General features: G+C 33.8%; 1 protein-coding gene across 4 annotated transcripts in view; it reads right to left on the bottom strand.

Annotated features, from left to right (window-relative positions):
• Positions 1-13,452, bottom strand: part of SUCO (SUN domain containing ossification factor) — an 85,193-nt gene that overhangs the window by 54,443 nt on the left and 17,298 nt on the right. For 2 of the 4 annotated variants that reach the window (XM_023640561.2, XM_023640563.2), the window contains exon 2: positions 1,013-1,121. The exons of the other annotated variants lie outside the window; for them this stretch is intronic. In XM_023640561.2, the coding sequence (XP_023496329.2) occupies positions 1,013-1,121 (109 nt within the window). The remainder of the gene's footprint in view (positions 1-1,012; positions 1,122-13,452) is intronic. 4 annotated transcript variants of the gene reach the window in all.

Genomic DNA, 13,452 nt, shown 5'->3' with positions numbered 1-13,452 from the left:
TCCACTTTAAATATCATGCCAAAAAAAAAACCACCCAAGCATGTAACTATAAGTATGTATGTTTACATACACACACACACAACTGTACACACAACACGCATGCACACACACACAGCTGAGAAACAATGGAAGTCTGTCAATTAAGAAATGTTTTATACATTATGATGTATCTATACAATGGAATAAAAATGTAGCCAGAAGATTTTCAGAAGAATATAGCAAGATAAAAAGTTGCCCATGAGATATTATTTGGGGATGGGGAAGTCAATGTGTAGAATATTTATGACCTTTTAATGAAAATAAAAATACTAATTTGTGAGCTATATAATGGTATATCTATACCCACAGAAAATGGTCGGAAAGTTTTCCAAGAAACAGTAAATTGTGGTTTCTTTGGGAAGGGGAATAGGATATAAATATGAATATTTTACAGTCAGTATAAACTACTTCTCTATTTTACATTGATTTTGCGGGGTAAGCCAAATCTAGTCAATACTCACCTTTTATCATTTAAAATGATAAAATAATAAATGATTTAGAGAACATCAGGTTTTTTGGACTCTATATATTAACTCCACCCAATTATATATGAACAATTTTATAAATGAACTACATAGACACCAATTGCGGACTCTCTCTATAATTCTCATTTCTAATAGTTTTTAATTTATAGGACTGGGGTTTCTTTAGAAATCCTTTCTATTCATAGTAGCATTACAAAGTAAGCCACTAGTTTTCAGTTCTCTGAATAGACGCTATTTTTCTCCCTATTATAGGACTAAGAATGTTATGACATTGCAAATATAAGCAATAAGAATAAATATATAAATATCTGAGAGGTAGCTTAATTGCAGAATTACCTGAGTAACTCCTCAGATTATAGCAAGGAAAATTACAGATCTCCACCCAAAATTATGTCATAGTATTTCTGAAATTACTTTTACTCCAAATGTTTTGAGGAAGTCTTAGAAAACTGACACACAAATTATATCCTCAACTTTATTTAAAGTACCTTTTTCTGGAATTGTACATCTTCATTTTCTAGTGCGCAATTGTCATCTTGAGAGTAATATGATGAAGCTGAAGAACTCTCTTTACAACATACACGCCAACTGGGAAGCCTGTAAAATATCCACCATCACCACCACCAAAAAAAAAAGGAGGAAAAGTTGTTAAGCCAAAATATACCCTACTATGGGCTAGAATTTGAGGCAATAAACAGATGGTTCCTATCCTAACGTCCCTAAGAACTTAACGATTTAATGATGAAGACAAATGTACACAAGAGTTTTTATTTAATGCCCCAAGAAAAACATCAACAGTGTTGTTACCATTCAAGTAAGGCATTATGAATTTCTTGACAGTAAAAGAGGAAAGACTTCAAGGAGCAGAAAAAGTTGTCAAAGAGTTAACCTCCTCAAAAAGCACCACATACCAATGATATTCTAAATTCTACCAAATGTTTAAGAACAGCTAACTCTAAAGCCACCCAAACTATTTCAAAGCATAGACATAAAGTTTTCAATTATTTATATGGAGAGAACATAACAATGATATAAAAAACTAACAGAAATAGCACACACAAATGAATACTACAGGCTAATAATACTTATGATATCAGATGCAAAACTTCTAAAGAAAACAATAAAAAAGTCTCTAGGAACATATCAAAGAAACAATATACCACTGTTATGATCAAGTAGAGTTTAACTCTGATATTCAAAAGTGGTTCAGTAATAATAAAATCTATTTATTTAATTTGCCATGCAAAAGTAACAAGGAAAAATATCTTATGATTATCTCCACAGTCACGGAAAGACATCTGATAAACTTACATATCCATCAAGATTTTTTAAGTCAATAAAATAGGAATCAGTAGATATTTAACATGGGAAACATATATGCATAATACACAAGCCTAAAAGCCAGTATCATACTTGGTGAAGAAACCTAAAAACACCCCTATTTAGATCTGAAGCAAGACAAGAAAGTCCATTATCAGTAGTATTGCATAATGTGAAGATAAAAGAGGTGTAAAAATGGAAAAGGAGATAGTAAAATTATCATTAATTGCAGATAATGAGTTTACATAGGTGGAAAACTAAATAAAATCACATATTAAAAGTCTTAGGTATAAAAATTATATTCCTAGGTATAAAATTAAGAAACATATCAACGGACTCACTACTCAAAGCATCACCACCAGTTACACATTGTAACAGGAGTCCCCATTTACAGAAGAAACAAAATACTAAATATAAACTTAGCCAGAAATAGTCTATTAAGTAGAACTGTTTGAAACAGTCAATATGTATTTGACAATTCTTTAACTTGAAAAAGAGTCAATTTTACACAATCCAAGGTAATATATGGAAGATTTGAAAAGCACATACTGAAGAGGTAAAAAAGGACAATTTTTAAAATTAGGTAGGCTGACTTAAGAGTATATAAACAGTAAGAATAGTCAAGAAGATTTTAATGTGAGGGAACTAGATGTCTACAAAACCACAATAATTACAACAACATGGTTCTGAGATGAGAGAGGGAAAGGGAATCCCCAGGCAGCTGGAAAGAGAAATCCTAGAATGACAGCCATACACAAAGAACAGAGGACAACCAGTCTAAACTGGATGTTTTTCTAGAAGAGCCTTCTGACAGCACACTTGATGAGTCTTTCAGAATCTCAAGTACAGATTTATATAACTGGCAGATCATTTGTAATTAAATAGAAAAATAAGCAAAACAATAAAACAAATCAAATATTAGTTCCAGGAAGAAGGAAACTACAGAAAAGAAAAAGTAATCATGTTTTACTAGATGGTTCAGTTGTGATTAGCATTCATATAGTTATAATAATATAAATACTGAATACTGACCTAACTCAAATTATGACAGAACTATATTATTACCAGCATGTAGTCAGAGAATCTGATCAGCTGCAGTAGAATAATACTTAAAAATGACATTACAGCAATTATTTTAGAGACGAAGCAAATATAAAATTAATCAGCTAAGAGATGAAAGTGGTTTCCATGAAAAGGGAAAATGAGGAAAAGAGGAACAAGGAATGGCTTCTTTGCAAAAACACACAAAAAACCTTCTAGAGCTATCTGACTTTTTCATATGAATACATTATTTTGACAATTAAAACTAAAAAGAAACCAGAGGGAGAAAAGCAAGGTATATAATAATATATACATATACTATGATACCATGTGTGTACATGTGTCCTACAGGTATTCATATGTGCATAAATTTCTCTGGAAGAATTAAAAAAAAAAAAAAAGTATCACCTTGGTTGCCTCCAGAGAGGAAAACTGGATGGCTGGGTGACAAGGGCAATAGAAAGATATTTTTCACTCTATAATACTCTACGTCTTTTGAACTTTGAACCACAAGAATATATTACCTATTTAAACTTCAAATAGATATATCATTTTTTATTAAACATTTCCTTTATTAACAGACTTTTGCACTGTTTCTCAGCTGTGTGTGTGTGTGCACACACGCATGTCTGTTTGCAGGTACACTTGCATGTCTGTATGTCTATATTTGGGACAGCAAAAAGTTTTAGATATCCAAAACTGAATATTTGAATTTTCATGATTATGTCCCCTTATCTTTTTATCCCTTTCTATACTTTCTAAATTTCCATCATGAACATGTATTAGTTTTATCATCAAAATCTCTGCATGTGTGTACATGTATGTGGGTGTATAAGTCCTAATATCCACAGTTAGTGTGAAGATGGCCAATGGACGTTAACTATCATAATCAATAAATCTCACGATTGATTTTACTATTATAAAATCAAATCCTATGACCCAAAATTCTGAGTTTTTTGGAAATGAGATTAGCATTTGAATCAGCGGATTCAGTAGACTGCCTTGCCCATTGTGGGTGGGCATCATCCAATCCTTTGAGGGCCGGAATAGAACAAAAGGTGAAAGAAGAAAGATTTTGCCCTTTTTATTCCTGCCTCATTGTTTGAGCAAGAACATCTATATCATCTTCTCCTGCTCTTTTACTGGGATTTCTATCTTCAGCTCCATTGATGATGAGGCCTTTGGACTCAGCCTGAACTATAGCACTAGCTTTTCTGGGTCTCCAGCTTTCCAACAGCGAATCGTGGGACTTCCCACCTTCCATAATTGTGTGACCCAATGCCTCATAAAGAATACATATGTGTGCATCCTACTGGTTGTGTTTCTCTAAAGAACTCTAATACACCTGTCATTAATATGTTACACATTCTTTACCTATCTACCCTATTCCTCCTCTTAATTACAGCTTTATATATGGTATCACTTAAACACCTCTAACATATTAGTCCTTACTTAAGGATGGATGTGAACTAAGGATGGACCTGTAAGAGATAACCTTAACTTTCTGCATAAGAAAAAGTCTAAAATGTATAAAAATTGTCACCAAGAAGTAACTGTCAAGAAATTTTAAATCACCAAACTAAATGAAATACCCAAACCCACTCCAACTCTACTGCAGATGAATGAATCTCTGTAATGGGGTCCCTACTTTCAACAAGTTCCCCCAGGTGAATCAGATATGCACCCTTTCTCTTAAGAATCAGACGATTACACTATAATGGCTGAGGGCACTTTGGTGCATGACTAAATGGGTCTAATTCCATGCTATTTAAGCAACTTCCTAAAATAGTACTACAGAAATCCCAAGCCTGATGAAATGAGTTTCCAGACTTTTAAGAAGTTCAACACCAGAAATTACATCAAGATAAATGGTAATCTGTGAACCCCTGACACTATCTCTCACTTCAAAACGACTGACAACTCCATAACTTAATACTCTTTAGTTGTCCTACAAAGCTTAAAAAACAAACTCTTTGAGAACCAATTCCATATTCCTAATCACTTTAACTCCTCCCTACAAAGCCAAGACTTGCAAATACAAGGTGCTTAATAAATATTTGTAAAAATGAATGAGGGTTCTGCGGGGAACTGTTCTGTAGCACATAACAGAAAGCAAATTCAGTCACTTTTTATTCCTGTCCCATCACCATCATAACCTCCACCACTACCACTCCGCAGCTCATCACACACAGCTCAAAAGAGAGAATCTGGAAACCAAGAGGATATTTATTCCTTTTTGTCAATTTGTGACACAGGATTCACCATTCATATAGAAAGGTATTAACTTTTAGAGTAGATGTAATTAAATATCTTGTAAAAATCACATTTGAGCACCATTTAGGATAACAAACTTTTACACATTTTAGTGAAACAAGTGTACCATATATGCTGGTGTTGTGCTTACTGAAAATATCACTAATATCAAGTCTGAAAGTCTTAGTAGTCATAAGTACTAGTAGTTATAAAATGTGTGCGTGTGTGTATGCTTTTCAACAAAAAAATGACCATCTGGTTTTGAGCAAGAAAAATGTTTAAAGGAATTAAAAACAGTAAATCTATAACAAAACGAACCAAAGTAGAGTCTACATGGTTGAAAACTTATCTTTAAAAGAAAACTTATAAAAGAAAAACAATTATCAAACAAACCCAAAACAACAACAAGAAAAAAACAGGCAATAAAATCACTTGTAAGGTAAAAGTATAGCAAAGGCAGCAGATCAACTACCTGTGAAGGTAATATAAAGGTTAAAAGACAAATGTACTAAAATTACCTATTTCAATGATAAGAGGGTAATGGGTATACTACACACTAAACAAAAGACTATATATGATGTGAAAAACATATAATGTGGGAGGAGGGGAGTGAAAAAGTAGAGCTTTTAGAAAGAGGTCAAGCTAAAGAGTCTATCTACTCAATATAGACTGTTATATGCATAGTATATTAAATAGGATCCTCATGGTAACCACAAACTAGAAACCTATAACAAGCAGGAAAAAAAGTAAGACAAAAGCAATCAAACATATTACTAAAGATAGCCAACAAACCACAAGTGAAGAGAGCAAGAGAAAAAGAAAGGAACTGAGAAGAACTACTAAAACACCCAAAAAAAAAGAAAAAGTGACAAAATGGCAATAAATACATATTTATCAATAGCTACTTTAAATGCCAATGGATTAAATGCTCCAATCAAATGCCATAGGGTGGCCAACTGGATAAAAAAACAAGATCCATGTATATGCTGCATACAAGAGACACACTTCAGACCTACAGACACTCACAAACTGAAAGTGAAAGGATGGAAAAAGATATTCCATGCAAATGGCAAAGAAAAGAAAGCAGGGGTAGCAATACTTATATCAGACAAAATAGACTTTAAATCAAAAACTGTAATAAGAGACAAAGACAGGCACTACATAATGATAAAGGGAACAATCCAACAAGAAAATATAACACTTGTAAATATCTACGCACCCAACATAGGACCACCTAAATATATAAAGCAATTATTAACAGACATAAAAGGAGAAATAGTAACACAATAATAGTAGGGGGCTTTAACACTCCACTTACACCAACGGATAGATCATCCAAACAGAAGATCAATAAGGAAACACTCGCCTTAAAGGACACATTAGACCAGATGGACTTAGTAGATATATACAGAACATTCCATCCAAAAACCACAGAATACACATTCTTTTCAAATGCCCATGGAACATTCTCCAGGATTCATCACATATTAGGCCATAAAACAAGTCTCAATAAATTTAAGAAGATCGAAATAATACCATGCATCTTTTCTGACCACAAAGGTATGAAACTGGAAATCAACTACAGGAAGAAAACCAGAAAAGCCACAAAAATGTGGAGATTGAACAAAATGCTACTGAACAATGATTGGGTCAATGAAGAAATCAAAGAAGAAATAAAAATATTCCCGGAGACAAATGAAAATGAAAACACGACATGCCAAAATCTGTGGGATACAGCAAAAGCGGTTCTATGAGGGAAGTTTATAGCAATTCAGGCCTACCTCAACAAGAAGAAAAATCCCAAATAGACAATCTAACAGTGCACCTAAAGGTACTGGAAAAAGAACAACAAACAAAGCCCAAAATCAGCAGAAGGAAGGAAATAATAAAAATCAGAGCAGAAATAAACGAAATAGAGACTAAAAAAAAATAGAAAAAATTAATGAAACCAAGAGCTGGTTCTTTGAAAAGATAAACAAAATTGACAAACCCTTAGCTAGAAAACCCTCACCAAGAAAAAAAGAGAGAAGGCTCCAATAAATAAAATCAGAAACGAAAGAGGAGAGATTACAACGGACACCTCAGAAATACAAAAGATAGTAAGAGAATACTATGAAAAGCTATACGCCAACAAATTGGATAATCTAGAAGAAATGGATAAATTCTTAGAAACACACAACCTTCCAAAACTGGACCAAGAAGATGTAGAAAATTTGAATAGACCGATCACCAGTAAGGAGATCAAAACAGCAATTAAAAACCTCCCAAAAAATAAAAGTCCAGGACCAGATGGCTTCCCTGGTGAATTCTACCAAACATTCAAAGAAGACTTAATACCTATCCTTGTCAAACTCTTCCAAAAAATTGAAAAGGAGGGGAGGCTTCCTAAATCCTTCTACAAAAGCAAACATTATCCTGATACCAAAACCAGACAAGGACAACACAAGAAAAGAAAATTACAGGCCAATATCACTGATGAACATCGATGCAAAAATCCTCAACAAAATACTAGCAAATCGAATACGACAATACATTAAAAAGATCATACATCATGATCAAGTGGGTTTCAGTCCGGGAATGCAGGGATGGTTCAACATCCACAAATCTATCAACATGATACACCACATTAACAAAATGAAGAATAAAAATCATATGATCATCTCAATAGATGCAGAGAAAGCATTTGACGAGATACAGCATCCATTTATGATAAAAACTCTAAATAAATTGGATATAGAAGGAAAATATCTCAACATAATAAAGACCATATATGACAAACCCACAGGAAATATCATTCTCAATGGAGAAAAACTGAAAGCTATCCCTATAAGAACAGGAACCACACAAGGATGCCCACTGTCACCACTCTTATTTAACATAGTATTGGAAGTCCTAGCCAGAGCAATCAGGCAAGAAAAAGAAATAAAAGGGATCCACATTGGAAAAGAAGAAGTGAAACTGTCACTCTTTGCAGACGACATGATTTTATATCTAGAAAACCCTAAAGAGTCCACTAAAAAACTTTTAGAAATAATAAAGGAATACAGTCAAGTTGCGGGATACAAAATCAATGTACAAAAATCCGTTGCATTTCTATACACTAACAACGAAGTAGCAGAAAGAGAAATTAAGAATACAATCCCATTTACAATTGCAACAAAAAGAATAAAATACCTAGGAATAAACTTAACGAAAGAGGTGAAAGAGCTGTACACCGAAAACTACAAAACGTTGAAAGAAATCGAAGACACAAAGAAATGGAAAGATATTCCGTGCTCTTGGAGTGGAAGAATTAACATTGTTAAAATGTCCAACCTTCCTAAAGCAATCTATAGATTCAATGCAATCCCTATCAAAGTTCCAACAACATTTTTTACAGAAATAGAACAAAGAATCCTAAAATTTATACAGAACAACAAAAGACCCCGAATAGCCAAAGGATTCCTGAGAAAAAAGGACAAAGCTGGAGGTATCACACTCCCCGATTTCAAATTATACTACAAAGCCATAGTAACCAAAACAGCATGGTACTGGCACAAAAACAGACACACAGATCAATGGAACAAAACTGAGAGCCCAGAAGTAAACCCACACATTTATGGACAGCTAATATTCGACAAGGGAGCCAAGAGCATACGATGGAGAAAGGAGAGTCTCTTCAATAAATGATGTTGGGAAAACTGGAAAGTCACATGCAAAAGAATGAAAGTAAACCATTCCCTTACACCATGCACAAAAATCAACTCAAAATGGATTAAAGACTTGAATGTAAGACCCAAAACCATGAAACTTCTAGAAGAAAACATAGGCAGTACGCTCTATGACATTGGTCTGAGCAGCATATTTTCAAGTCCCATGTCTGACCGGGCAAGGGAAACAAAAGAAAACATGAACAAATGGGACTACATCAAACTAAAAAGCTTCTGCACAGCAAAGGAAACCATCAACAAAACAAAAAGACAGCCTAACAATTGGGAGAAGATATTTGCAAACCACATATCAGATAAGGGGTTAATATCCAAAATATACAAAGAACTCATACAGCTCAACAACAAAAAAACCAACAATCCAATTAGAAAATGGGCAAAAGATCTGAATAGAGATTTCTCCAAAGAAGATATACAGACGGCCAACAGGCATATGAAATGATGCTCAACATCATTAGCTATCAGGGAAATGCAAATCAAAACTACAATGAGGTATCACCTCACTCCGGTCAGAATAGCTATAATTAACAAGACAGGAAACAACAAATGTTGGAGAGGGTGTGGAAAGAAGGGAACCCTTGTTCACTGCCGGTGGCAGTGCAAACTGGTGCAGCCACTATGGAAAGCAGTTTGGAGTATCCTCAGAAAATTAAGGACAGATCTACCATATGATCCACCTATTCCACTGCTGGGTATTTATCCAAAGAACTTGAAAACACAAAGGCATAAAGATACTTGCACCCCTATGTTCATTGTGGCATTATACGCAATAGCCAAGACTTGGAAGCAACCTAGGTGCCCATCAAGGGACGAATGGATAAAGAAGATGTGGTATTTATACACGATGGACTACTACTCAGCTATAGGAAATGACGAAATCCAGCCATTTGTGACAGAATGGATGGACCTTGAGGGTATTGCGCTGAGTGAAATAAGTCAGAGGGAGAAAGTCAAATACCATATGATCTCACTCATAAGTAGAAGATAAAAACGACCAAAAAAAAAACAAAACACATAGCATTGGAGATTGGACTGGTGGTTACCATTGGGGAAGGGGGGAGGGGGGAGAGCAAAAGGGGTGATTAGGGTCACATGTGAGGGGATGCACTATAATTAGTGTTCGGGTGGTGAACATGATGTAATGTATCCAGAATTTGAAATATGATGTACATCCGAAAGAAATAAAAATTAAAATAATTAATTAATTAATTAAAAGAAAACTTACATTGAGCAGACCTTGGATTTTAAATTTCTCTTTACACAAAGTTAGAAATGGAGTTCTTTTTTGGAAATCCTATCTACATACCACCTTATCAAGACAGTAGTGTTGCAAATGTTCTGCCAATCAAATTGTGATTTCCTTTTACATGTAGTTGACGTTTTAATTTAAATGATACAACTAAACAACATATTTAGAAAACCTAGCAAAGGCACATGGCAAATATTCAACAAGTAATCAAGTAAATTCTTCTCCCACACTTTTCAAAAACCATTTTCAACTAAAAGTATGTGTAGGAATACGCTCACACATACTATACTGCATATGGAGAACATTCTTATGCAAAACAAAATCATTTTCTGGGTAGGAATTTTGAGGCTGAGGGTGAGAGGGGTAAAACTACCACTACATCTAGATTTGGTTCTCTAGCTTCTTATTTTCTTGAACAGTGAACCACAAAAAAAGAAAGAGCCTTTCAATGAATGCCCAAGAACTGTGACAAATCAGTTTTACTTACACAAGTAACTATAACTTTTTTTAAAGTTTTGCAACAGGAGACCCAGTTACAAAAATTTAGCACTATTCTCTTATGTTTAAAAACAATAAGAAAAACTCGCAGCAACCATTAAGTTGATTAACAAATTTCATGAAATAATAAAATAAAAATAACTAGATAAAATTTCAGCTGATATAAAGTTAGAATGACCTAATTAGAAAAAATTTATCTAAGAGCTCCAATTTCCACATAACTTCCTCAAGACCTTTAAACAATAACAATTTCAAAAGCTCTGGCCTATAGCAAGTAATTACTGGGGTCCGCTGGGAGGTGGAAAGTAATAAAAATAAAATTTAAGCTAGAATAGCATTTAAAGAACACGCCTAGTGTGAGCATGGCTATCTCTCATCAATCTTTTATTCAAATATTTCCTGAAGAAGTGCCTCAAAAAGTTTATGAGCAAATGAATTACTACTACCTCAGCTATGTTATAGTGTAAAATTACAATTACTACTACAATTGACAGGCAAGAGGTTTCAAATCATGACCACTGACATTGAATTTGGTACTCAAAATAATTATTAATGGAAAAACAAAGATAAAACTTCATAAAACGGATACAGCAGTGAAAGTCTTTTCATTTCTTCAGGAGGTCATTTGCACGTGATTTCTAGGTCAATTTACTTGATTGTGTTGTTAAATATTGGATTCTGGCTTTGACACTAACGGAATTATACTGATGAATTCAAATCAGTAGGTAGTTAGGTTGGTACCCCATATGTGGAAATACCTCCATACAACTGCCTTCAAAAATGTGTTCACTTTTATTGAAGTATTTATAAGATAGGATGTGATAGTTTAAAAATATTCCACCACCTGCCTCTTCCCCCAAAAAATTATTAGGCAAAGAGTTGTAATGTATGACATAAAAAGCATGATGTACCAATGTTAATTTCTTAGTTTTGACAAATGTACCACGGTTATGTGAGATGTAGTATTCAGGGATGCTGGGTGAAGGGTACACGGTAACTTTCTGTGTCACCTTTGCAAACTGTCGTAAATCTAAAATTATTCCAAAACAAAAGTTTATTTTAAAAGTACAAGCCATGAAAGAAAAAACTGATAAATTGGATTTCATCAAAATTAAAAACTTCTGTTGTGCAAAATATACTTAAGAAAATGAGAAGAAAAGCTACAGACTGGGAAAAACTATTTGCAAAGTATATCTCTGATAAAACATTTGTAAAGAACTCTCTAAACTCAATAAGAAACAAGCTTTTAAATAATGGGCAAAAGATTTCCATAGTCATTTCACCAAAGAAGATATAGGATGGCAAATAAACACATGAAAAATGCTGAACATCATTAGTCATAGGGAAATGCAAATCAAAACCAAAATGAGATACCACTACGTATCTATTACATGGGCTAAAATTTCAAAGACTGACCATACTAAGTCTTGCAAAGACTATGGAAGGACTGGAACTCTCATATGCTGCTGGTGGGTTTGTAAAATGGTACAACCCCTCTGGAAAACAATTTGGCATTTCTTTAAAAGTGAAACACTTACACGTGATCCAGCCATTCTACCCTTAGGTATTTACTCAAAAGAAAGGAAAACAGAAAAGTTCACAGAAGCTCTATTTGTAATGACCAAAAACTGAAGAAAAACTCAAATGTTCACTAACAGGAACACGGATAAACAATTTGTGGTATTCCATACTACTCAGCAACAGAAAGGAACAAACTTGGTACACAACACCGTAGATTAATCTCTAAATAATTATGCTCAGTGAAAGAAACCAGATAAAAAATTAGTATATAGTATATGATTCCATTTATATAATACTACAGAAAAGTGCAAAATAAACCATAGCTACAGAAAGCAGATCAGTGGTTGCCTGGAGGAAGGCCAGGAGGAAGGGATTACAAAAGGGCATGGGAAAACTTCTGAGGGTAATGGATGTGTACACTGTCTTGCTCGTGGTGATGGTTTCATGGATGTATACATATGCCAAAAGGTACCAAATTGTACAATTTAAGTAAGTTCAGATTATTTTAAATCAACATGCCCCCAATAAAACTGTTTTAAAAAGTGGAGCAGAGGGAAACAAAACAAGATTGTTAAAAAGTTCATCATTATTGAAGCTAGGCATTGAGTACACGGGGATTATTATATTCTTTCCATTACTTTTTGGTATTTTTAAGTTCCCATAAGAAAAAGTTTTGGAATTCTGTCAATTTTTAAAATAGAAAAAAAAAAATTCAATGCTGTACTTACTCTCTACATATATTATTGTAATACCCTACACTTGGTTATAGTTGCCAGATTGGAATTCTTTAAAATGGACAAAAAGTATCTGATAAATTATAAACTGTATAAAGCTTAACAGCAATAGAAATATGATTAGAAACTGCTGAGCACTCCTTTTTAATTTATTTATATCACTCAACATTTCACCTTTTTTTCTTTGCTTTCCAAGAACAATGCTTTACATATTAATAGAGATTACACGTCTTCATCTATTTTAATGACAACTATTTGTTGCTTGCCTATAATTTCCACAAAACTTCTTTTAGATATGATCTTAACAGCTATTAGATTAAAAAAAAATACTACAGGTACAGAAGGAATGAACATCTGCATCCAAATGAATGCCTACGTTCAAAAGGCATACTTTAGAGACTTCAATCTTAAACGTGATTGCTTTCATTTTAGAAATTATATTTCTATATAGCTGTTTCTCGAAGGGAGGTTTTCAACTTGAACATATAGGGACTCAAGTTTTTCTTGTAGTGGCAACTCACAATCTAATATTGCTAGGCATCCTGCTGGGTTGGTTGGTTGGTTTGTTTTTTGAGGAAGATTAGCCCTGAGCCAACATCTGCCAC

The sequence above is a fragment of the Equus caballus genome, chromosome 5 (genome assembly GCF_041296265.1).
Source record: "Equus caballus isolate H_3958 breed thoroughbred chromosome 5, TB-T2T, whole genome shotgun sequence".
Classification (NCBI taxonomy): domain Eukaryota; kingdom Metazoa; phylum Chordata; class Mammalia; order Perissodactyla; family Equidae; genus Equus; species Equus caballus.
The sequence above is the reverse complement of the archived record's forward strand: the minus strand, read 5'-3'. Positions and strand labels throughout refer to the sequence as shown.